The 27,034-nt window shown below is 41.7% G+C and overlaps 2 protein-coding genes across 2 annotated transcripts in view; one reads left to right on the forward strand and one right to left on the reverse strand.

The window, feature by feature from the left end:
* Positions 1 to 4,961: 4,961 nt before the first annotated feature.
* LOC101134145 (putative uncharacterized protein C8orf44) lies at positions 4,962 to 15,811 on the reverse strand. The gene is made up of 4 exons (XM_019031950.3): positions 15,791 to 15,811; positions 12,528 to 12,800; positions 10,449 to 10,752; positions 4,962 to 5,141 (listed from the first exon to the last, which is right to left on the reverse strand). The coding sequence occupies exons 1-3, from the start codon at positions 15,809 to 15,811 to the stop codon at positions 10,519 to 10,521; spliced, it is 528 nt and encodes a 175-aa protein (XP_018887495.3). The 3' UTR covers positions 4,962 to 5,141; positions 10,449 to 10,518.
* A 7,155-nt stretch (positions 15,812 to 22,966) lies between these two features.
* VCPIP1 (valosin containing protein interacting protein 1) overlaps positions 22,967 to 27,034 on the forward strand; it is a 37,277-nt gene continuing 33,209 nt past the window's right edge. The window contains exon 1 of the mRNA XM_004047118.5: positions 22,967 to 26,256. Within this exon, the coding sequence (XP_004047166.1) occupies positions 23,538 to 26,256 (2,719 nt within the window). The 5' untranslated portion in view covers positions 22,967 to 23,537. The remainder of the gene's footprint in view (positions 26,257 to 27,034) is intronic.

Consider the following 27,034-nt stretch of genomic DNA (forward strand, 5'->3'; position numbering starts at 1 on the left):
TTTTGAGACAGAATCTTGCTCTATGGCCCAGCCTGGAGTGCAGTGGCGTGATCTCAGCTCACTGCAACCTCCGCCTCCCGGGTTCAAGCGATTCTCCTGCCTCAGCCTCCCAAGTAGCTGGGACTACAGGCGTGTGCCACCACACCCGCTAATTTTTTTTGTATTTTTAGTAGAGACCGGGTTTCACCGTGTTAGCCAGGATGGTCTCGATCTCATGACCTCATGATCCACCTGCCTTGGCTTCCCAAAGTGCTGGGATTACAGGTGTGAGCCACCACACCCGGCCTAATTTTTGTATTTTTACTAGAGATGGGGTTTCACCATGTTGGCCAGGCTGGTCTTGAACTCCTCACCTCAGGTGATCTGCCCACCTCGGCCTCCCAAAGTGCTGGGATTACAGGCATAAGCCATTGTGCCCACTGTTTGTATTTGTTTCTGTTTGAATAATGGGGCTCTGACACTTAAAAACTGCCTGATTTGGGCAAGTTACTTAACATCTTTGTGCATCTTCTTCCCCATCTATAAAACAGGGAGTTTTAATAGTACTTACTTCATGGATAGAATGAGTTTATATCTATAAACTCTTAGAATAATACCTGGAACATACATGTTTGTTAAATAAAATGTATAATATGTATGTGGATCACGTGTGTGAATGCTGGTTCTTGAAGGGCTATATGCATTCTGTTAAAGTTGTCTTGCTGAGTCAAACTGTCAGGTCTGTCATTTGATTTTATGCTACTTACAGGTCAAAAAGCTAGCCTGTTCCTGGTTTGTGAATGCTGGAGGAAGACAGGAGACATCTACGCCAGAGAAAAAGAAGTTTATTATTCACAGTACAGGAAAAAAAAAAAAAGCCATGCCCATCAGAATGTTTGTATCAGTTTCTCTTGCCCCCAAGTCCCCAGTTCCACAGGAGCGACATGCATGGGCCCAGAGAGTGGGTTTGCATTGCAGCTGACGAACAACAATAATCTTGGGGAACCCACTGCTATTATAACAAGCAGTGAGATTGCTTTTTGTCCCAGAGGGAGATGTTACCTCATTCCTCAAGATTGCTCACTGCAAACACAACCATAGGAAATGGCTTGGATCAAGCATAGTGTGGCTGAAAGCCTGTAAGGTGGCCCTTAATGGTTCTTGCCTCCTGTAATTCCTCCAGTTGACTGTGGGCTAAGTTTATTGACTCACTTCTAATTAACTGAATATGACACAAGAGATGAGAAGTTGCTTTAGAGATGAGGTTATAAAGACTGTGGCTTCTGTGTTGGGCATCATCTCATCAGCTGCCATGTTGCAAGCTGCCTTATGGATGGACCTGCATGTCTAGCCAACAGTCAGTGAGGACCTGTGGCCCACCCACAGCCACGAGTGATTATCTCAAGCCTCGAGGTGACAGCAGCTCCAGCCCACACCCTGACTGTATCTTGTGAGAGACCCTGAGCCAGAGGCACCCAGCTAAACTGCATCCAGATTCCTGACCCACAGAAACTGTCAGAAAATAAATGTTGTTTTAAGCCCCTATGTTTTAGGGTAATTTGTTATGCAGTAATAGATAATAAAAGGAGTCAGGGCTTGCATTCTTGACATTCTAAGGCCAGACAAGCAGGGACACAGAGACCCATAGATAACCATCTCCCAGCAACAGGGTAAAACTAGAACCTTAGAGCTCAGCAATGCCGTCTTCCTAGAAGAGGGCCGAAAAGCTTAGGGCCCACCATCTAGGGAGGAGGCAGATACAGAGCCTGGAGACTGGAATTTAGAACAAAGCTGGAACTGGTCTTACCAATCTTGGAGCTGGCTTTTGAAGAATTTAGCTTGCTTGAGGACATTATGCAGGTTAGGAAAAGGTGGCTTCTGTTTTGTGCAGGTAGTGGGAAGCAAGGTAAAGAGGAATCCTTTTACAGTGTCAAATGCTGAAATGTCTACCCTGCATTTAGTGAACCGAATTATCTAGTTGTATATTAGTTCCTGTACTCTTTGCATTCTGTTTGCCTGGAGCCCTTTGTAAAGTTTTTATTTTTATATTTTTGTTTTGAGACCGAGTCTCACTCTGTTGCCCAGGCTGGAGTGCAGTGGCGTGACCTCAGCTCACTGCAACCTCCACCCACTGGGCTCAAGCAATTCTCCTGCCTCAGCCTCAGGAGTAGCTGGGATTACAGGCATGCGCTACCACGCCCGGCTAATTTTTGTATTTTTAGTAGAGATGGGGTTTCACCATGTTGGCCAGGCTGGTCTCAAACTTCTGACCTCAAGTGATCCACCCGCCTCGGCCTCACAAAGTGCTGGGATTACAGGCATGAGCCACCCAGCCCGGCCTGTTAAAGTTTTTAAAAGTTTTGCTTGTTTCATCTGTACTTCAGGAAATGAGTCAAATGCTTGAGCCTCAATAATAAAGGGGAAACAGTGCCCCCTGGAGGTCATAGTGGCAATGACCAGGGACCCCAAGAGACGGGAAGACAATGTAGGCATGGGAGATGGCAGGCAGCAGAGTTCTTACAAATGCTGAGAAAATATTTCATAAAACTGAAAATCTTTTTTATTTAAAGCCTTTAATAAATTGGTGTAGGAATTTTAATAAATTAGTGTGGAAGTTTTCTTTCTTAACACAATAAAGAGCTTTTTGTTTTCCCCACGGAGAGTTGACTTACACTTGAGGACCAGACAGCATGATAATGAAGAACATGGGCTTTGGAATTTGACAGGTCTTCCTTTTGTTAATAGCATGTCTTTGGGCAAGTTGGTAAATCTGTCTGCAACTATTTCTTTATCTGTAAAATGAGGATATCTTATTGGGTCACAGTGAGGATTAAATGAGATATAGCACCTGAAAGCACTCAGTGTTTGAGAGCTGTTATTATTATTTACTATTACTACTACTATAACACTAACAAGATAAGGATGTTCCATATAACAACAAATACTTAATATACTGTAATATGTGCTGGCAGTAGAATTTTCAGATAAGAAATTGTTACAGAAGATGTAAGTTAGAATAATTGAGGAAAGGAGGAATTGGTGAGCAAGAAGACCAAAGGCTATTTAAGAAGATATGAGAAAAAACAGAATCCTTAAAAACTTTCTATCCAATATGTAAACTACATTCTTACAAATACATAATTAACACCATTAGTCTATTGGACAAGTGGCCAAAGGAGATGAAAAAGCAGTTTAAAAAGTATGTTATCAGACAGCCTACTGATTAGTTAAGGAATGCAGCCAGGCGCAGTGGCTCATGCCTGTAATCCCAGCACTGTAGGAGGCCAAGGTGGTGGATCACCTGAGGTCAGGAGTTCGAGACCAGCATGACCAACGTGGTGAAACCCTGTCTCTACCACAAATACAAAAATTAGCCGGCGTGGTGGTGGGCGCCTGTAGTCCAAGCTACTCGGGAGGTTGAGGCAGGAGAATCACTTGAACCCAGGAGGCGGAGGTTGCAGTGAGCCGAGATTGCAACATGGCACTTAAGCCTGGGCAACAAGAGGGAAACTCTGTTTAAAAAAAAAAAAAGAAAGAAAAAGAATGCAATATAAAGTCTTATGTCTCATGTACCTTTTAAAGTTTCAAAATGCAATGAAAAATGAAAATAGGCCAGGAGCAGTGGCTCACGCTGTAATTCCAGCACTTTGGGAGGCTGAGGCAGGCGGATCACGAGGTCAGGAGATCGAGACCATCCTGGCTAACATGGTGAAACCCCATCTCTACTAAAAATACAAAAAATTAGCCAGGTGTGGTGGTGGGCCCCTGTAGTCCCAGCCACTTGGGAGGCTGAGGCAGGAGAATGGTGTGAACTCGGGGGGTGGAGCTTGCAGTGAGCCGAGATCACGCCACTGCACTCCAGCCTGGGTGACAGAGTGAGACTCCATCTCAAAAAAAAAAAAAAAAAAAAAGAAAAGAAAGAACATAGCCAAGAAAATTTGAAGAACAACTGTGACAAAATAAGTCTTGGCTTATGAGATATTAAAAAGAACTATGAGACTATGTTGCAAGCAGGGCAGAACGGTACTGACCAGGAAAAGACAAGTGGAGCAGTGGGGTGAAACAGAATCTACAAAATAACTCAGGTTCATACATTTAAGATTTCATACATGTTCAAAGTAGCACTTTAGATCAGTGGGGAAAGACTGGCTTATTTAATAAACAGCACCAGGATAACTGGCTATGATGTTTTCTGGCTCTGAGTGCCAATTCAATTAAATGAAACACTTACCTAGTTCTTACTACATTAAAAGTTCTATGCTAAGCACAGGAAGTTAGAAAGATAAACAATGTGATCCCTACTCAACATACCTATATTTTAGTGGAAGGTATATATTTGTATACAAGCAAATATAATACAAGGCAGGATATGATGAATCCAAAGAGCTATGGTAACACTAATTATGGGAGTGACTAATTATCAGTGAAGATGTGGGGAGGTCATCCACTCAATTCATCCCAGACACTACGTCAAGGTTCTGGATGTATTCATGGCCAGTGTCTGTCCAGCCTGGTCCTCTAAACACTTATCTGTTATAGGGATCAAGGAGGAGTGGCTGAAGCCACAGTAACTGGCTGTTTGACAATTCAAGGATCCTGGCTCCTAACCCTCTTTCATCTCAAAGTAACTAATGTGTCTCTGTAAGATGCCTCCTAGTTTAAGGCCTGATCCAACAAACACACCCAGAATTACCCAAGCTAAATTTTTAATCTACTGTCTCAAACACAAAGAAATGATAAATGCTTTAGGTGATAGATACTCCATTTACTGTGATGAGATTATTACACATTGGATACTATGGCTCAGAAAAGTTAAATGATTTCTCTAGTGTCATAGAGCTGGCAAGTGGTAGAATCAGTATTAATCCCAGAATGTATGAGCACAAATTCAATGGGGGACAAAATCCCCATTTTCTGTAAATATACACTGGCTTTGAATCATCAAATCAGTAAATAATTCAAAATGATTAACATTAGATGGATATTTTTAAATCATTTTATTTTGTAATAATATTCATACACTACAACTCATTGAAGAAACAAAGCCAAAAAACGCAGTGATGTAATTCTAGTTCCCGCATGTAGCAAGACTCTCTCTACTCCATTGGCAACAGTGGCCAATTACAGCCAATCAAAGTCGTCCTTCTTGGTGAAGACAGACACTGGGTGGAAGAATACATGTGTTATTTGGTCATGGCTCCTTCTATATATCCTCAAAGTGCAAACAAACTTGGTTTTTACTGATGCTACCTTCATTTCAGCTATTTTTAGTTTTCTAATTTCTGAAGTGAAGACTGAGGTTAGCAAACTGAAGCATCATCTTAATGGTTTTTAAATATGTCTGAGAAACTGTTTGCTATTTTTAGATTCTGTTAACTTAATAACAGTTGGCAAATCACAGTAAGCAAGTCAAGCACCTGAGAAGACTGGATGATAAATTAAAACACTAAGCATGGCCAGGTGTGGTGGCTCATGCCTGTAATCCCAGCACTTTGGGAAGCCTAGATGGGTAGATTGCCTGAGATAAGGAGTTCGAGACCAGGCTGGCCAACATGGTGAAACCCCGTCTCTACTAAAAATACAAAAATTAGCTGGACATGATGGTGTGTGCCTGTAATCCCAGCTACTTGGGAGGCTGGGGCAGGAGAATTGCTTGAACCCAGGAGGCAGAGGTTGCAGTGAGCTATGATCGCACCATTGCACTCTAGCCTGGGTGACAAGAGCAAAGCTCTATCTCCAAACAAACAAACAAAAAACACTAAGCACAAGCCTTCTTATTAATGTGCAATAAGCATTCTTATTAAACAACGTGCAATATGTGTGCCAAGTAGGAAGTTTTTATGGTTCACTGGACTGGACTGTATGCCAGATACTTCAAAGAACTTTCCAATACCAAAGTGATAATCTGACTTGCTGAAGTTTAAAGGTAAGCCTCAAACACCAGGGTTAGTCCTTTTTTTTTAAATTTAAGAATTTTTGTTATTTATAATAGTACTGAGACTTTTACAGGACAATTAATTCAGTTTCTATGAGTCAATGAGATACATTTTCTAAAGAGAGTGAAAGTAAAAAGGAGGGAAAAAAAGCAGTGTCCTGGATTAAAAGAGAACTAAAAGATCTAACAACCAAATGCATTGTGTGGACCTTAGTCAGATCCTGATTCAAACGAACCAACTGTAAAAAGATATTTTTGACATAATCAGTGATATCTGGTTATGGAATTCATATTAGATATCACCAATAAATTATTAGTTTCATGAACATGGCTTTGTAGTATGTAAGAAAATGTTCATCTTAGATATGGATCCTTGATTAATGAAGGAACAGAATTACATAATATTTAGGATTTGCTTTAAAATATTACAGCAAAGAAAGAAAAGCCAGGTGATGTGAATATTGGCAAACAAGAATTATTGAATCAAAGTCATGGATGTTTATTGTGCTATTCTCTTATGTAAGTTTGACTTTTTCAAAATGAAAAGTTTTTAACAAAATACTCAAAACATTCAAATTAAGGGGAGGGAGTTATGGTTATAACACTAGACCTTCCAGACTTATGAGGTGGCTATGGTGGTCACCATGAACTGTGTAAACAATTCTTTTTTTTTTTTTTTTTTGAGACGGAGTCTCACTTTGTCACCCAGGCTAGAGTGCAGTGGTGTGATCTCAGCTCACTGCAACCTCTGCCTCCCAGGTTCAAGTGATTCTCCTGCCTCAGCTTCCTGAGTAGCTGGGACTACAGGTGAGTGTCACCACACAAGTTAAATTTTGCATTTTTAGTAGAGATGGGGTTTCACCATGTTGGCCAGGCTGGTCTCGAACTCCTGACCTCAAGTGATCCACCCACCTCAACCTCCCAAAATTCTGGGATTACAGGCGTGAGCCACTGCACCCGGCTCCTGCTTCCACTCTTGACCCTCTCTAGTCATTCTCTACCTACTAGCTACAGCTGCATTTAAGACCATAAATCCAGTCATCTCACTCTTTTCTTCTCTCTTTTTTTTTTTTTTTATTTTTTGAGATGGAGTTTCACTCTTATTGCCCAGGCTGGAGTGCAATGGCACGATCTTGGCTCACTGCAACCTCTGCCTCCTGGGTTCAGGTGATCCTCCTGCCTCAGCCTCCCAAGTAGCTGGGATTACAGGCATGCGCTACCATACTTGGCTAATTTTGTATTTTTTAGTAGAGACATGGTTTCACCATGTTGGTCAAGCCGGTTTTGAACTCCCGACCTCAAGTGATCCACCCACCTCAGCCTCCCAAAGTGCTGGGGTTACAGGTGTGAGCCACTGCACCTGGCCTCACTCTTTTCCTAAAACCCTTCAATGGATTCCCATCCCTAGAACACAATCCAAAACTCTCCTGTGGCCCTCTGGGAGCTAGCCCCTGTCTTTCGGACACCACCTGGTTGCATGTGCTCCAGCCTCGTGGCTTCTTTCAGAGCTCAGTCGCCAAGGTCTGCCCTGGTCCACGACCTTCCGAGAGCCAAATATTCAATATTCAATATTCAATATTTATCTAATCAGTTAAAAAACATTTCTCTTCAAGCTTCTGGTCCCATAAGTATCAGGTGAATATTGAAATGTAGTTTTGAAATGTTTAAAACAGGGAATTTGGTGACTACTATCCAAAAAATTGGACTAAACTTCTGAGGAATTAGTGTTGAGAGAACAGAAGAGGCATTTTGAGAGAAGAAATATCAGAGGGCAGCAAGTGATGATTGGACTGCAGTGCAAAAGCTTACAAAAGGGGAGATGGCAATGCCACTGTGATTCTCAGTCTGTTTGAATTCATTAATCTCTATGTCCCTGTGATGCCCTTTCTGCTCACTCAGTGCCAAGACTTCTGTCTTAATTCTCTGTTGTGCAGTGAAGCACAGCCCTCACTTACAGGAAGGATCAGGGGACAGGATCCAGACGACTGGCCTGGACCTCTCACTCCCACGCCAGGGAGACAAAGTTGGTAGGAGACATGCAAAAATGTACATATCACAATCACAGGGAGGTTTTAATGAACTTATTTAAAGATTGAGAGCTCAAACATACAAAATATGAACAAGATAGTTAACAAATTTGAGCTATTGGATTTATATAAAACTGTACATTCATATTATTATTTTAAAAATTTGACACTGCATGGTGCTCATGATGAAACAGGCACTGGTTGTAAGTGCTTTACACTTATTAACTCATTTAAAGAACTGAAAAGTGCACATTCTTTCTTATATTATACAGAACATTTATAAAAGTGGTCATGTAATGGGTCAAAAAGCAAGTCTCAATAGATACCAAAAAATCAGTATCTATAGATCTTATCATATGTAGTAAAAGGACAAAAACACATTAGAAAGCAGGTTCCTTGACAAAGGAAAAAACAGACAGGGAGAGCAGGAGATGGGTGAAGAGGTGAAGTTTTAGCTCTACCTAAAATGCTTTAGAAGGAAGGAAGGAGGGAGAGAGAGGAGGGAGAGAGAGGAGGGGAGAGGAGAGGAGAGGAGAGGGAGGAAGGGAAGAAAAGAGAAGAAAAATCCAAATTGAAGGATATTCTGCAAAAGTAACTGGCCTGGGCCAGGTGCGGTGGCTCACGCCTGTAATCCCAGCACTTAGGGAGGCCCAGGTGGGCTGATTGTGTGAGCTCAGGAGGTCAAGACCACCCCTGGGCAACACAGTGAAACCCTGTCCCTACTAAAATACAAAAAATTAGCCAGGTGTGGTGTCAGGCGCCTGTAGTCCCAGCTACTTGGGAGGCTGAGGCAGGAGAATTGCTTGAACCTGGGAGGCGGTGGTTGCAGGGAGCCAAGATCGCACCACTGCACTCCAGCCTGGGTAACAGACTGAGACTCCATCTCAAAAAGGAAAAAAAAAAACTGGCCTGTATTTTTATAAAACGTCAATGTCAGGAAAGATAAAGCCAGACTGAGGAAGTGTTCAGAGTGAAGGAGACTAAAGATACACAACAGAGTGCAATGCATGATCCAGGATTTTCTTTTACTATAAATGAGATAGACATAATCCAGAAATAATTTTATTACATTATTAGGACAACTGGTGAAATCTGAATGAGGTATGTAGATTAAAGTATTGTATCAATGTTAGTTTCCCAGATTTTGATAATTGTTCTGTGGTTGTGTAAGGGAATGTCCTTATTTTTAGAAAATAAGAACTGGAGTATTTAGGAGGAAACAGTCATCATGTATGCAAATTTCTCCTAAATGGTTCAGAAAAATATAACCAGCATATGTAATATCAAGAGACAAGGATAAAGCAAATGTGGGAAAATATTAACATTTGGGAAACTGTGGAAGGTATATGGGAATTCTTTGTAATATAAAGAATTTTTTTTTCTTTTTTTATGTTTTTTTGAAGGCAGGGTCTTCCTCTGTCACCCAGGCTTCATTCCCAACTCCCCTGGGCTCAGGCTATCCTCTTGCCTCAGCTTCCCGCGTAGCTAGGACTACAGGCATGCACCACCATGGTTGGCTAATTTTTTTTTAGTTTGTTTTCAGTAGAGACAAGGTCTCACTATGTTGCCCAGGCAAGTCTCGAACTGCTGGGTTCAAGTAATTTACCCACCTTGGCCTCCCAAAGTGCTGGGATTACAGGTATGAGCCATCACACCTGGCCAATTTTTCTAAAAGTCTGAAATTAAGTCAAAATTTTGAAAAAGTTATAGCAATTATGGCTATCTCAATTATGGGTAAATGTGTGTCACATTATCTCCTTTACATTTTAAGTATTTCATAATTTAAAAAAAAGCAGAGAAAATTGTTTATCAGAGGAAACCTCAGAAGAGATGAGGCAGTCGTCAGCAAGTAGAAGGCTCCCTTTCAGGAAACTGAAACCGGGTGCCAGGTGGCTGCAGAGCGGGTGAGAGCTTAGCCCCCACCTCTCCACTGGAGCCTAGTGACCCCATGCAGATAACAACCTGCCCAACTCTTCAGCCCTGACCTGGCATCATATTTATCTATAACTGGCAGTTCTTCTCTGACAGGATAGATTAATAAACATTAAAACACATCTAAAATTTATTTACCTGTTGTTCATGCAGGTATGCTAGTGTTGTTCAGTCAGCATTTGTAAGACATTCATTGTAAACAAAGCACTGAATTAGACAGAATAGATAAACAGAAAGATAAACAAGACCTGGCCAAATGTTGCCCCAAATCCATACCTGATGGAGACAGGAAGGGCCTTTAGTGCTTGTGTGTCAGTGGTGATACTATTCACTTTCATTTTTTTTCTGCCACATTTCATTTTCATACCAATTCTGGTTAGTGGGTTTCATTTATTCTCATTTTACAGATGAGAACGACCAGAGATGTTAGCTTGCCCAGAATTACTCAAATACTAAATGACAAAGCTAAGAGTATCATGTCCGAGGTAACAGGTCTGACTCCAGAGTTCATGTTCTCTCCTTATCATCCTATTTTATAAGTCACAAAAACATGAATACAGCAAAATTTCACTTACTCAACACTCCTGGGGATGAGTCATGCTGGACAGATAAATAAGTGAAAGGCTATCCTCTGAGAAATATTGTTCAAAACCTTCCAAGGTTAGAGAACAGAAGACTCCAGAAGCCTTTGGACAGTCTTTTCCTCCCTGTGGTTCTTTTCCTCTTGGGCTTCTGGGATTTCAAACTTGGTACATCTGGTCTCTTGGAGACACATCCTCCCTGGAAGCTCCAGCAGAAGATGGCCAAAGACCCCTTTTGCCTTTTCTGCTTCCCCAAAGCACAAATGAGAGACTGATAATTCAGAAATAATTCTAATACCTACAAAATGAGAACAAAACAGGAAATACTTAAAAGCAGTCAGGTTTTCAAAGCACAGCTTTCTGATACTCACCCAGTCCTCTATCTTAAAACACTACCCCTTGGTTCTAGAGGGTGTGATGGCTATGCAGGTCTGTTTCTCATTTGTCAGCATTTTGCTATCTCCTGGACAAGCAGCTTTCAGTATTTATCTTGTCTGTAGGCCTAGAAATGGGTCTAATGATTCATTCTACTTCCATACGTAACCTCCCTGAATTTTAGTTTTGTCATCTGTATAAAAAGGGAATAAAAACATCTAACTCATAAAGACAAATGGGGAAACCATGTATGCATATCACACACAGTAAGCACTCCTATTAGTTGCCCAAGTCCAAACAGCTGGTAAGTAAGAGCTGGGACTCCATCTAGCCAGATTGGCTCCAGAATCAGTGTTTCTAATCACCTGTGGTGAAAGTCAACCACTCACACCTGCACTCCACTCAGTTTGCCTTTCTAGTTCATCTCTATCCCCAACCAGGGCCCACAAGCTGATACCACAGCAAGAACAGAATTGAGGGAACAGAAAGAGCCTATGAATCTATCGTATCATATACAGAGGGTATAATTTATGACTAAAGATGCAGCTACTTTATAATCTTCTGTACAGTTTGAATTCTTAAGAGTAGGCATCTAATACTTCCATAGGCAATAAAAAACATATAAATTCATTTTAGGATAAAAAATTACCAAACCTAGGAACTCTGGAAAGGAAGGGATTGCATATAGGAGTTTTCATGTGATGTTTAATGTCAGTTAAATTACTAGAAACTTATCAGTAAATAGTATTTTCCTGTATCATTATGACAGTGGCTAAGAATAAGGGTTAAGAGTAGACATGTGTTGAATTCCAGCAACACTACCTTACACTACCAACACTACCTTACTAGCTGTTTGAACTTTACCTAACTTTTCTGAGGGTGTTCTCACCTATAAATGGGAATAATAATACCTATCGTATGGGGTATTGTTAGGCTTAAGACAGTATAAATGAGGTGCTTGGTATGGTGCCAGATTCATCACAAGCACTCAACATTTTTCTTTCTACAATATCACTTCTATGGCTGAAGAGTATCCCATCTCATGGGGATGTGCCATGATTCACTTACCCAGTCTCACACTGTTATTGATATCTTCAATTTTGTCAATAATATAAACAACAGCAAATTTTTTTCACACATTTCTGTTTATTTCTTTAGGGTGAAACCCTATAAGTGAGATGCTGGATCAAAGGATATGAGCATTGTAAACTTTTGACACACATTATCTACCAAACACAGTTTTACTAAGTTAAACCTTCTCTATATTAAAGGTATTTATTCAGCTCTTACCAATACTGTATATTATTTTAAAGATCTATGCTAATTTTATAGGCCAAAAAAACACAAACAACTCATATTGTTATGTACACATTTATTAGACATTTCAGTTTCTTTTGTTACGTTATAAAGCTCTTGGGCTCCTTAAAGTATGACCTGGCACAAAAAGAGAAAAACAATTTGAGTATGTAAAATTTTTAACGTAGTGTATTACAGAGGTGGCATTTCAAGTCATTTATGAGAGGATGAATTTTTCCAATGGGTTTTTTTTTTTTTTTTGAGACGAAGTCTCGCTCTGTTACCCAGGCTGGAGTGCAACGGCATGATCTCAGCTCACTGCAACCTCTGCCTCCCAGGTTCAAGTGATTCTCTTGCCTCAGCCTCCCGAGTAGCTGAGATTACAGGTATGCACCACCGCACCTGGCTAATTTTTGTATTTTTAGTAAAGATGGGGTTTCGCCATGTTGGCCAGGGTGGTTTCGAACTCCTGACCTCAGGTGATCCGCCTGCCTTGGCCTCCCAAAGTGCTGGGATTACAGGCGTGAGCCACCGTGCCTGGCCTTTCCAGTGGTTTTCGAAGTGCTCCCGGCAGCCTCCCATGAGGGAAAGTGTGGGAATGGGGGTAGGGGGTGCTGGCTGGTTGAGATAACTCTCATTCTTCCTAATTTCAACTACGTTAATCTGTTCTACATACTGAATTTATTGGTAAGCTTTGATCTGAAGGGTTCCATACCTGAAAAGAAAAACAAAAACACATTTAACGCAAGGTTTGGAAATAACTGGCATTTTTCAATCAATAAATACATACACAAAATGAGTTGAATGTCTTTTACATCATATACAAAAATACATTTCAACTGGATTAAAACATTAAATGGAAAAAAGCCCACAGAAATGACAACATAGGGAAGCATTAACTGATCTTGGGGATAAAGAGGACCTTTTCCAACACACTGATAAAAGCAAAAACTGTAACAAGAGGCACTATTGTCTGTATTGGTTTTTCCTAAAGTGTGCACCTCTGATACAGGTTCAAAATGGTTTCATGGCCATAGAAGTGTGAAAATGCTACATATCAATAATTGCGCAGAGAGGGCCAGGCGCGGTGGCTCACACCTGTAATCCCAGCACTTAGGGAGGCCGAGGCAGGTGGATCATTTGACGTCAAGAGTTTGAGACCAGCCTGGCCAACATGGTGAAACTCGTCTCTACAAAAACTACAAAAATTAGCCGGGTGTTGTAGCAGGTGCCTGTAATTCCAGCTACTTGGGAGGCTGAGGTAGGAGAATCACTTGAACCTGGGAGGCAGAGGTTGCTGTGGGCCAAGACTGCACCACTGCAATGCAGCCTGGGTGACAGAGCGAGACTCTGTCTCAAAAAATAAATAAATAAAAACAAAAATAGTGCAGAGGTGGCTTAGGGCACTAACATCCAATTATTTCTATCAGCATCCCAGATCACCACAAAATACACACTCGATATGAAACAATGTGCAGGAGGACATCTTCTAGTGTTGTGTGCCCCAAGCAGACTCCTGACATTAAGCCCTTCTTTTTCCTAGACATTCTAGAGCCATCACTGTTGCTCTCTGGAGAGTCACAATGTCCTTAGCAAAGAAAGGCTATGAGAAGACCTAAAGTGGAAAAAGAATAAAACTAATTTAGTCCGCATTTGACTACAGAACCCTTCCTTCAACATGATGCCTACTAATCTCCACAGAATTCATGGCACATAACCTGCCAAATGCCAGGCTATGTGGAAATTAATGTTTGAACAGGAAAATGTTGTACCAGAGGTGTCCTTGTAAAGGATGTAGTCCATTTCTTGTGATTTTACTGATACTCAATTTGAGGCCCTCTTTGATGTAATCTGCGGACACCTAGTGCTGATGCTTTAATTTAGTACATACACATAATTTCCTACAATAAACTGCTGCCCATCTACATAAAAAACCCTGCTTGCAGACTGCCTTATATTTAAATTCTTATACATCATCACAATGCACTTATATCTTGGAATAATACGAAAGGATTTATTTAAATGATCCACAGGGTTAAAAAAGAAGTATGCAGGCTTGTGCTTTTGCTCTTACCTATTAAAATGTCTTCTGCAACTACAGATGTAGAAAGTATGTCAGGTACTTCTTATTCTGATTTTTATGTCATACAAAAGGAACTGAATTAGACTGTGTTTAGGAGACAGAGTTAAATGGGTCAGAGAGAGGGATCAGGCCCTTCTACAAAAACTAGAATGTTACTAGAATGAAGATATAACAAGTGTTTCACTTAAGCAAATTCTTAAACTTTATATTCTTCCACCCTAAAAGCACCCTTCAGGTTCTAAATAAAGGGAAAATAAAGACAGGTAACAGGCAAAGGTAATAGAATTGCAGTGATAAGCGATAAGCATTCTTCTGCTCCAACAATATTGGTTGTTTGGTTTTGCCATTTAAAATTAATAGTAACTCGGCTGGGCGCGGTGGCTCACACCTGTAATCCCAGCACTTTGGGAGACTGAGGCAGGCGGATCACCTGAGGTCAGGAGTTCAAGACCAGCCTGGCCAACATGGCGAAACCCCGTTTCTACAAAAATAAAATAAAATAAAATATGAAAATTAGCTGGGTATGGTGGCACATGCCTGTAATCCTAGCTACTCAGGAGGCTGAGGCAGGAGAATCGCTTGAACCTGGGAGGCGGAGATTGCAGGGAGCCAAGATTGCACCACTCCATTCCAGCCTAGGCAACAGAGTGAGACTCTGTCTCAAATAAATAAATAAATAAATAAATAAATAAATAAATAAATAAATAAATTAAAATCAATAGTAACTTGAATTGTAAAGTGTTAGCTTTATGAGCATTAAGATTCAACTTCTGATCTATTTCTACGTTAAATGTGTCTCTGTATGTTTATTTTTATTTTAGAGACAGCATCTCTCCCTGTCACCCAGGCTGGAGTGCAGTGGTACTATCATAGCTCACTGCAGCCTCAAACTCCTGGGCTCCATCAGTCCTCCTGTCTCAACCTCCTGAGTAGCTAGGACTACAGGCACACACCAGTACAGCTGGCTAACTTTTAAAAATTTTAAATTTATTACTTGTAGAGATGGGGTTGACCAAGTTGTTCTTGAACTCCTGGCCTTAGGTAATCCTCTGGTCTAAGCTTCCCAAAGTGCTGAGATTACAGGCATGAGTCACTGCTCCCAGGCCCTCTGTACATTTAATAATGTCAATGCAAAAACAGCTGTTTGCACAAATACACTGCATTATTAACTTCCTGGTCTTCTGTTGCTAGTTTGAAATAATCAGATCTCAAATTTTAACAAAAATTCTGGCACTACAAAACCCTGGAAAGCCAGTTTTATTTGAATATCACTCGATTAGAGTCTACTCACTTTAAGATAAGGTTAGTATTTTTTTGACTATTTTAAATCTGAATTATATAGTATCTAATTTAAGCCTTCCTGGGAAATAAAAAAAAATTCCTCATTGTGTATTTACTACTTTACTTACAGTGACTAAGTTGTTGCAAATATATGTAAGTGCATGTGTGTTATGTGCAATTTCTATTTTTAGTAGGAACGTGGCACCGACAGTTACAGCACTGAGTTTGCCATGGGCTACTGTGTGACATGTGATGACTCAACTCTCCCACCTCTTTTCTGAAAATGATTGTGAAACCTTACACGTTTTGTCACAATGTTCATTGGCTTTCAACTGATAAAAACAAAATCCTAAACTCGGTGTGAATTCAGGCTCTCAAAACTTCATGTTTTAAGGTACTCATCTGGAAAAATCACAATACGACTTTGCTTTAGATTAGCATCAAAATGACAACACATTTTTAAACTGCAACCAAATGGTGGATTCTCCAGGAACTTATGCTTGAATATCAGGCTGAAACACACTGCCATAGATGATAGCCATTAATTCATTCAACAATATCTACTCAGGCTATATATGCCTGGCACAGGGAATCCAACAATCAACAAACTGCCTGCCCTTATGAAAAGCCTTACTAAAGAGTCTAGTGGGGAAGGATGACAACAGACAAGTAATCATATAATTCCTGATGATTAGTGGTATAAAGAAAATGAGTGGGGGCCAGGCGCAGTGGCTCACGCCTATAATCCCAGCACTTTGGGAGGCCAAGGAGGGTGGATCACCTGAGGTCAGAAGTTCGAGACCAGCCTGACCAATATGGTGAAATCCCGTCCTACTAAAAATACAAAAATTAGCCGGGTGTGGTGGCAGGCGCCTGTAGTCCTAGCTACTTGGGAGGCTGAGACAGGCAAGTTGCTTGAACCCAGGAGGGGGAGGTTGCAGTGAGCCAAAATCATGCCACTGCACTCCAGCCTGGGTGACAGAGCCAAAAAAAAAGAAAAGAAAAGAAAAGAAAATGAGTGGGATAGGGGAAGAGAGAAAAAGGATAGAGGTGTTGTTTTAGAGACACTGGTTAGAAAAGCCATCTCACTGGAACTGAGATTTGAGCTGACAACTATATAAATTCTACCTGGGAGTTTTCCAGGCAGAAGAGCAAGTGCCAAGGTCCTGAGACAGGAATGTACTTGGAATGTCTGAGGACCCACAAGGAGGCCAGTGTGGCTGAAGCACACAAGCCACGGAAATAATGTCAGAGAAGCCAGGTGCCTGATTACACAGGGTCCTTTATGTTGTAGTGATGACTTTGTTGGTCCTTAAAAAAGAAAAAGGATTGCAGGAGGCATGCTTCAGACAGACTGAGGATGGAACTTCTAGCTCTGGAACTCAATTTTTTTCTTTTACTTTTAAAAATCCACCTCATTGGGCCAGGTGCAGTGGCTCACACCTGTAATCCCAGCACTTTGGGAGCCCGAGGAGGATCGATCACCTGAGGACAGGAGTTCAAGACCACCCTGGCCAACATGTGTTTTTTTGAGATGGAGTCTTGCTCTGTCGCCCAGGCTGGAGTGCAGTGGCACAATCTCGGCTCACTGCAAGCTCTGCCTCCCGGGTTCACGCTATTCTCCTGCCTCAGCCTCCCGAGTAGCTGGGACTCCAGGCGCCCGCCACCACGCCCGGCTAATTTTTTGTATTTTTAGTCGAGACGGAGTTTCACCGTGTTAGTCAGGATGGTCTCAATCTCCTGACCTTGTGATCCGCCTGCCTCGGCCTTCTAAAGTGCTGGGATTACAGCCGTGAGCCACCACGCCCGGCCTATAATGTGTTTTTTAAAGAGGGGGGGATTATGAAGCAAATATGCAGAAAAATTAACTTTTGTTAAATCTAGTAGTGGGTGCATGAGTTTTTTTTACACTATTTTTGCGTATATCTTAAAATGTTTCAAATATTTTAAGAGAAAAAAGCAGGCTTTCACTTAAAATGTTAAACAAGAGGCCGAGTGTGGTAGTACGTGCTGGAGGTCCCAGCTACTCAGGAGGCTGAGGTAGGAGGATAGCTTGAGCCCAAGAGTTCAACTCCAGCCTAGGCAACATAACAAGACCTTGTCTCTTAAACAAAAAATTACATAAAATTAAAAAATTAAATGTTAAGCAAGAAATGTCTAATATCAAGATTGTTCATGATGTGATTACACAATACAGGTGAAAAACAATATGCACAGTAGAAGAGTCAGTATAGCAGAGTGGTTCTGGCACTAGATTGCTTTGGTTTTTTGTTTTCCTTTTTGTTTTTTGTTTTGAGGCAGAGTCTCACTCTGTCACCCAGACTGGAGGGCAGTGGCATGATCTTGGCTTACTGCAACCTCCATCTACCACATTCAAGCAATTCTCCTGTCTCAGCTTCCCAAGCAGCTGGGACTACAGGCAGGCACCATGCCTGGCTGATTTTTGTATTTTTAATAGAGACAGGGTTTCACCATGTTGGCCAGGCTGGTCTCGAACTCCCGGCCTCAAGTGATCTACCTGTCCTGGCCTCCCAAAGAGCTGAGATTAATCCTGATTATGCTACCTACTAGCAATGAGACACTGAACAAGTTACTTAACCTTTCTGTGCCTCAAGTTCTTCATCTGAAAAATAAGAATGATAGTAATGGTACCTGCTTCATAAGGATATTAAAAGGATTAAGTAAATACTACATGTAAAGACCCCGGTGCACAATAGATGCTAAAAAGGTGTTAATAGCTATTATTATTATTATATAATTTTGGTTTCTTAAAAAAGTACATACTATACACACATAGAAAAAAGGAGCTTGAATGGTCCATTAAAAATGTTAGCAATTATAATCTCTGATAGATAATTTTAATTTTCTTTTTAACCTATTTCTGCACATTCTGACAAGCAATTCCTTTTGTATTATAAACAACAGAAACACAACAAGCCTTCCCCAAAAGTGCCCTACAAGTTTGGTAAGCAGTGATTCTCAAAGTGTGATCCTCGCAAGGACTGGCAGCATCTGCAACCAGAGAACTTGCTAGAAATGTAATTCTCAGGCTCCACCTCAGACACGCTCATTCTAAGATGGAGCCCAGCAATCTGTGTTTTAGCAAGCCTTCCATTTGACTGTGATGCACATTAAAGCTTGAGGACTACTGTGCGAAGGAATGACTTGTAGCTCTGTACTCGGTCATTTGTCTCAAGGGGCTCTGGTGTAAGGTCTTAAAGAGTGAAATACTGGCCACTGCTCAAAGACATTCACATTAGAAAAAAAAAAAAGGCCGGGGATGGTGGCTCAAGCCTGTAATCCCAGCACTTAGGGAGGCCGAGGCAGGCAGATCACGAGTTCAGGAGATCAAGACCATCCTGGCTAACACGGTGAAACCCCATCTCTACTAAAAATACACACAAAAAAATTAGCCAGGCGTGGTGGCGGGCACCTGTAGTCCCAGCTACTCGGGAGGCGGAGGCAGGAGAATGGCGCGAACCCGGGAGGCGGAGCTTGCAGTGAGCCGAGATCGCGCCACTGCACTCCAGCCTGGGAGACAGAGCGAGACTCCATCTCAAAAAAAAAAAAGTTAAACTCCTGCTGACCCAACAAAACTACATCAAGCTAAGTTTGGCTACTGGCCACCAGTTTGTATTGACTTCTTGCCTAATTCTCTCTCAAATCAGTAAGCAGCTGTGATGTAGTGGAAAGAGTGAGTGCTGAACAAGGAAAACCTTGATTTGAAGCCCAGCTCTATTTCATAGCTGGTGGTAATAAAAACGATGTTAACCTTTTAGAGTTAAATCTTATCCGTATAAGGACAATACTGTATCACAGGAGTGTTTTAAAGATAAAGATGATATACTCAAAACACTGCCCTTTAATAAATTGCCCTCAATTAAATTTTCATAGCATTTGTGATATTTCCTGTATTATTTTGATTACATGCTTTATTTATTCTACTTATATTTATGAACAATTTAGTTTAGCCTCCCTCTTCTATTAAACTCTAAGCTTCTTTGAGACAGAGATGAAATTTTGCATCCCTTTAAATTCTTATAATACCTACTTCAATAATTAGTCCCTCCCAAATCCACTTTGAGCTTCAGTCGAAGCTTGTGACTGCAAGTCTGACTATATGTGGTACGGGTCTGGAAGAACACAGTCAATTCTTGGTAAAGATGTATAGTTTATATAGGCAGGTATGTGGCCAACTTACAGCAATCCCCAAAGTTATGATTCCCTTCCTTATATATATAAAATATAAAAGATCAAGAACAATGATGGATGTTCTGTTGGTAAAAGTGGATGACTTCTGCATTTACATTTACCAAGTTTGTTAAAAGCAATATAGGGAGTTTACAAGTGCCATACTAGAAACTATGAAAAAGATGAATTTCTATTTTAACTGAATTTTGGCAATTTAGGTATTAGTGATGCTGGGGTGATGGTGGTAGAAGAGACGTGTATCAGCACAGCTAATGTCAGAGGCCCAGCTTATTCTTTTCATCTGGACTACTAAAAACAAGAACTATTATCTACCCCACAAAAATCCTGTGAAAGTTAGTTAGGTAGTTAAGTTAATCTTCATTAGGCAAGATCATGGAATTTGGGAGGAAAAGAGGAAGGAAGCCTGCAGATCTTGCATAAGCAGGAGAGGCTTTCTACACTCCTCCGGTCTTATAAGAAACAGTATGTCCTATTTTTGACCTAACAATTTTTTTTTCTTTGTAGGTATCCATGCCTTCTAAGTGCTAGTAATAAAGAATTAATTCACATATTAAACTTGGCATGGTTAATTTCATTGCCCCTTTATGTTAGCTTTCTTTCTGAACTTTGAGTGCATCTACAAACTTATTAAATGATCTAGACAAGCCAGAAAAAGGCTTCTCATTTCTTCAGTGGGGTGGGAAGTGATTATTTTGTCATAGTATGGTTCAGAATGACATATTCAAATACAATTTTAAAAATCTACTTCACTATGTATATGTATCATCAATAAGAAAAATTTGGCCTGGTGTTGTTAAGATATAAAAAGTACCTGACAGTGTTAGAATTGCAGACTGTTGTCATCTCATGTGCTACAAAGCTTTAATTCAATTATTTGGATTCTGTATGAGAAAAAGTTTCACTGCAGGTGTAACATTTTAGTCACAGCATAAAATAATCTCCACTTAAAGGAGATACCCAATTTCTCTACTTATAAAGCATTCAACTGTTAATAAAAAATCAGTGCCAAAACCAATCTGTGTAGTTACCACCAAACTTGTTAGAATAAACAACTTTTCTTGCATGAATTCTCTGAGAAAAACTTTATTGAAAAATACCCCCTCCGGCCGGGCACGGTAGCTTGCGCCTGTAATCCCAGCACTTTGGGAAGCCGAGGCGGGCGGATCACCTGAGGTCAGCAGTTCAAGACCTGCCTGACCAACATGGAGAAACCCCGTCTCTACTAAAAATACAAAATTAGCTGGGCGTGGTGGCTCATGCCTGTAATCCCAGCTACTCGGCAGGCTGAGGCAAGAGAATGGTTTGAACCCGGGAGGCGGAGTTTGGGGTGAGCCAAGATGACGCCATTGCACTCCAGCCTGGGCAACAAGAGTGAAACTCTGTCTCAAAAAAAAAAAAAAAAAAAAAAGAAAGAAAGAAAAATATCCCAAGATAGGAAAAATCACTTCTCTTGTAATTAAGGTCCATTATGGAGGATTTCTCTTTCAAATATTTATTTTCAAGAAAATTGTAACAATTAGGTGCACATCAAAACTAATACCCTTTATGGGCCTCAATTTTGCAGATGGTTCATTTCAAAGCATCAAGTTCTACATACATACACATACACACACACACACACACACACACACACACACACACACACACACACACACACACACACACACAACCTAATCAGGCGGTTTCCTGGGCAGCTACAGAAGACTCAAATGATCTCATGGACTTCACTAATGTTTCTAGTTGGTGCCAAATGTTTCAGAAATTTTGAGGTAGTCCACTTACCTAAGGTGATACTAAACTTCCAGAAAGCAAGAATTTCCGGAATAAGTGAAAGGGGATGAATGTACAAAAATAATACTAGCTTTCAATTAACATATGAATATTGTTCTGTATAAAGAGGCAGTTTCCTACACAAGTGAAAAAAGAATAAAGCTGTTGCCTCCTTAACAGTAAACATCCCTTCATCACTAAGAGGAGACTCTAAGGCCTAGCAAAAGATTTGAGCCTAACATTTTGGTTTTTTTTTTTTTTTTTTTTTTTTTGAGACGGAGTCTTGCTCTGTCGCCCAGGCTGGAGTGCAGTGGCGCGATCTCGGCTCACTGCAAGCTCCGCCTCCCGGGTTCACGCCATTCTCCTGCCTCAGCCTCCCAAGTAGCTGGGACTGCAGGCGCCCGCCACCACGCCCGGCTAATTTTTTTGTATTTTTAGTAGAGACGGGGTTTCACCATGTTAGCCAGGATGGTCTCGATCTCCTGACTTCGTGATCCATCCGCCTCAGCCTCCCAAAGTGCTGGGACTACAGGCGTGAGCCACTGCGCCCGGCCGGGATTTTTTGGTAAGCAGCAGCGTAAAAATCACTCTCAAGGTTTGAGATTGGGATCCAGCATAACTGGTGACTTGACCTTGGGCAAGTCACTTAATTCCTTTTAGTCTCAGTTTCCCTGATTGTAAATGAAGTCAACACCACCTGGTAAAGGTATTACAGGACTGGTGTGAGGATGAGATGATACATGTGAACATATTATTAAATATGTAAACTATAAGGCAATAGTAAGCAAATGCTAGTTACTATTCTATGTAATACAGGCCTAACCTTTCCTGCCTATGTCCTTATCTGTAAAAAGAAGACAGATTGAGATCTGAATGTCTATCCAGTCACTTATCAGCTGCTTGAACTTTAGCAAGTCATTTCCTTTCTGGGCCTGTTTCCTAAGAAGGTTATTTTTTAAGATCAAATGATATCGTGTTATGCAAATACTGTCCAGACACATATTAAGAACTTAACAAATGATGGCTCTTATTATTCTCTGGGGGGTAAGGTGGTAAAGAGCAAATGAAATTAAACTTAGTTAAGGGAATTTGTATATGCACACAAAACTCTACAGACATCCAAGGTACCGTTATTTGCACTGTAAACTGCCAAAACATGCAGGAAACGAGATATCAAACGGCGCCTCAGTGATTCGCACTAGAGAGGGAGAGAAGGCAGAGCTTCCGAGAATCAACTATTTTCCCCCTTATGGCCTCCAGCCTAGATTAGACCATTTATTCAACTTCCCAGCCCCCAATATCCCTGGACATTTATTTACTGTACCTTTTTCACTGAGAGCCTTTCCACTCCCCTCCCCTTCTAGTAGTCGTGAACTTCAGACCCTCGCTTCGACTCCCACTGCCATAACTGTTTTTAACCAAGCTTCCCTGAATCCTCCCCTCCGCCTAAGGAGGAAGTGCAGCTGGACGCACCGCACGGCATCCTAGGAAATGTGGTCTCTCAGACTCTTTGCCTTGGGCTGCAGAGTGGGGAAGACGACGAAGGACAGCCCAGTAAAACTACAACTACCGGCAGGCAACGCGAGTCACCATCTTTCTTTCGCCCCTTTTCGTGTTGCCGTCCTCTTCCTCCTCTCCTCTAGCGCTGAACCGCTTGGCCTCACGGTCTTGTAGTTCCTTCCGGACTCAAGATCCTAGGGCTTGATGGCCAGCACAGAGGCTGGAAGACTCTAATTCCCAGAGGGCAGAGCGGAAGCTGCGCCTGCGCACACTCAATGAGGGCGTGTATGTCTGTGTCTGAGGGAGAGAGAGCGAGAGTGAGTGAGTGTGAGTGCGGGGTGGGGTGGTGGCCGTTACGTTCGGGGCAACGGCTACGGCAGTGGAGAAGTAAGAAGAGAAACAACGTCCGGCGCTTCCGCCTTCGCTTAGGAGGAGGAAGAGCTGGTAGGGAAAGGGAAGTGCTTCGCCCTGGGCCTGGACTGGACCGAGTCGGGTTGGTGGGGGTCTGGGCTATGAGCTTTTGAGGGTCGCCTGGGACGCGGAGCGAGACACGAGAGCCAGGAGCTATGTCTCAGCCGCCGCCGCCGCCGCCGCCTCCGTTGCCGCCGCCACCTCCTCCCCCTGAGGCTCCACAGACTCCGTCGTCCTTGGCGTCGGCGTCGGCGGCTGCTTCGGGGGGGCTTTTGAAGCGGAGAGACCGGAGAATCCTTTCCGGGAGCTGCCCGGATCCGAAGTGCCAGGCGCGTCTGTTTTTCCCGGCCTCCGGTTCTGTCAGCATCGAGTGTACCGAGTGCGGCCAGCGGCACGAGCAGCAACAGCTGCTGGGGGTTGAGGAGGTGACCGACCCGGACGTAGTGCTACACAACCTGCTGCGGAACGCGCTGCTCGGGGTTACGGGGGCACCCAAGAAGAACACGGAACTGGTAAAGGTGATGGGCCTTTCCAACTATCACTGCAAATTGTTGTCGCCCATATTAGCTCGCTATGGAATGGACAAACAGACAGGCCGGGCCAAGCTTCTCCGGGACATGAACCAGGGCGAACTGTTCGATTGCGCCTTACTGGGTGACCGCGCCTTCCTCATAGAACCAGAGCATGTTAACACTGTGGGCTATGGCAAGGACCGCTCCGGAAGCCTCCTGTATTTGCATGACACTCTGGAGGACATTAAGCGGGCCAATAAAAGCCAGGAATGTCTCATTCCAGTACATGTGGACGGGGATGGACACTGCTTGGTGCATGCTGTGTCTCGGGCTCTAGTAGGCCGAGAGCTCTTCTGGCATGCCTTAAGAGAGAATCTTAAACAGCACTTTCAGCAGCACCTGGCCCGATATCAAGCTCTGTTCCATGACTTCATTGATGCTGCTGAGTGGGAGGACATTATCAATGAGTGTGACCCTCTGTTTGTACCACCTGAGGGTGTTCCCTTGGGCCTGAGGAATATCCACATATTTGGTCTTGCCAATGTGCTACATCGTCCTATTATTCTGTTAGATTCCCTCAGTGGCATGAGAAGCTCTGGTGATTATTCAGCCACCTTTCTACCTGGGCTCATCCCTGCAGAGAAGTGCACTGGGAAAGATGGTCATTTGAACAAACCAATCTGTATTGCATGGAGCAGCTCCGGTAGAAACCATTATATCCCCTTGGTAGGCATAAAAGGGGCTGCTTTGCCCAAACTGCCTATGAATTTGCTTCCTAAAGCATGGGGTGTGCCTCAGGACCTTATTAAAAAGTACATAAAACTTGAAGAGGATGGTGGTTGTGTTATTGGAGGTGACAGAAGTTTGCAAGATAAATACTTACTTAGGCTTGTTGCTGCTATGGAAGAAGTCTTTATGGACAAACATGGTATCCATCCTAGTTTGGTTGCTGATGTCCATCAGTATTTCTACAGAAGGACTGGAGTGATAGGAGTTCAGCCTGAGGAAGTCACAGCAGCTGCTAAAAAAGCAGTAATGGATAATCGCCTTCACAAATGTTTGCTCTGTGGTGCCCTTTCTGAACTTCATGTTCCTCCAGAGTGGTTGGCTCCTGGAGGAAAATTGTATAACCTGGCAAAAAGTACTCATGGACAGCTGAGGACTGACAAAAATTATAGCTTTCCCTTGAACAATTTGGTTTGCTCATATGATTCAGTGAAAGATGTTCTGGTACCAGACTATGGAATGAGTAACCTAACAGCTTGTAATTGGTGCCATGGCACATCTGTGCGAAAGGTCAGAGGAGATGGGTCTATTGTGTATTTGGATGGAGACAGAACTAATTCTAGGTCCACTGGTGGCAAATGTGGTTGTGGATTCAAACACTTTTGGGATGGTAAGGAGTATGACAATCTACCAGAAGCTTTCCCTATTACTTTAGAATGGGGTGGAAGAGTGGTCAGAGAAACAGTATATTGGTTCCAGTATGAAAGTGATTCATCTTTGAATAGTAATGTTTACGATGTTGCAATGAAACTTGTTACCAAGCACTTTCCAGGTGAATTTGGGAGTGAAATCCTAGTTCAGAAAGTTGTCCACACTATATTGCATCAGACTGCCAAAAAGAATCCCGATGATTATACTCCTGTAAATATAGATGGTGCTCACGCCCAAAGAGTTGGAGATGTTCAAGGACAAGAATCAGAGTCTCAGCTCCCAACTAAAATTATTCTTACTGGACAGAAAACAAAAACTTTGCACAAGGAGGAGTTAAACATGAGTAAAACTGAAAGAACTATTCAACAGAATATTACGGAACAGGCTTCTGTAATGCAGAAACGGAAAACAGAGAAGTTAAAACAAGAACAAAAAGGGCAACCCAGGACTGTTTCTCCCAGTACCATTCGTGATGGTCCATCCTCTGCACCTGCTACACCTACCAAGGCTCCCTATTCACCGACAACTTCTAAGGAGAAGAAGATCCGAATCACAACTAATGATGGACGACAGTCCATGGTTACCCTTAAGTCTTCAACAACCTTTTTTGAACTTCAGGAAAGTATAGCCAGAGAATTCAACATTCCTCCATATTTACAGTGTATTCGATACGGGTTTCCTCCTAAAGAGTTAATGCCACCACAGGCAGGAATGGAAAAGGAACCAGTTCCTTTACAGCATGGCGACAGAATTACAATAGAAATTCTAAAAAGTAAAGCCGAAGGTGGTCAGTCTGCTGCAGCACACTCAGCCCACACTGTGAAACAAGAAGATATTGCTGTTACTGGTAAACTGTCATCTAAGGAACTTCAGGAGCAAGCTGAAAAAGAAATGTACTCCTTGTGTCTTTTAGCAACATTAATGGGTAAGATGAATTTAATTCTGATGTTATATCTTAATTGTAAATATAATACACTGAGTTTTCTTGTTATCTTTGGGGGAAAAGAAATCTGTAGCCATCGTAAGTTTTTAATTATATATTTCAGGAGAGAATTATTTTTAGTATTTTGAACAGTTAATGGATAGATGTTAATAGGATTATTGAGTAACTGTTAGGAAAATAGAAAGTTAAGGTAGTCCCTCAATAATAGTCAACAGATTATTTAAATATATCTTATTCTTGCAATTGCTTTTTAAAAAACAGACTTGTATTTATTTAAAGCGTTTTAAATTTTTTGGTAGGCTCTATTGATCCTGCCTACCTTGCCCCTTTTTCATTTATTTTTAATTTTTATTTTCCTGTATGTCATGTGATTTCAGCACTTCCTGTTTGATGAATTGCAGTTTCTGGTGTTTATATTCTCACTGCACTCCCACCTAGCAGTCTCTTACATTTCATTTTCTTCCTTTCCCAGTTCATCACATTTTTCTTTCTCATACACTAGGATTTGTATGTAAGTACACTAGGATTTGTATTTAAGTAATTTCACTACTCAAGTCTTTGCCATCAATTATAATGAACTATTATTAAGTTGTAGTTCATGAGAAACATAAACAGAGATGGATGGTAATGGTGTAAAGAAGTATTTGTTTTTAATCAGCATAAATTAAAGAAAAATATATTAACCAAATGTGTAATTTAAAGCTTTAGATGATTTGGGATACTGTTCAATGGTGTACTTTTTACAGTGTCTATATTTGCT

The sequence above is a fragment of the Gorilla gorilla genome, chromosome 7, assembly GCF_029281585.2.
Source record: "Gorilla gorilla gorilla isolate KB3781 chromosome 7, NHGRI_mGorGor1-v2.1_pri, whole genome shotgun sequence".
Taxonomy (NCBI): Eukaryota; Metazoa; Chordata; class Mammalia; order Primates; family Hominidae; genus Gorilla; species Gorilla gorilla.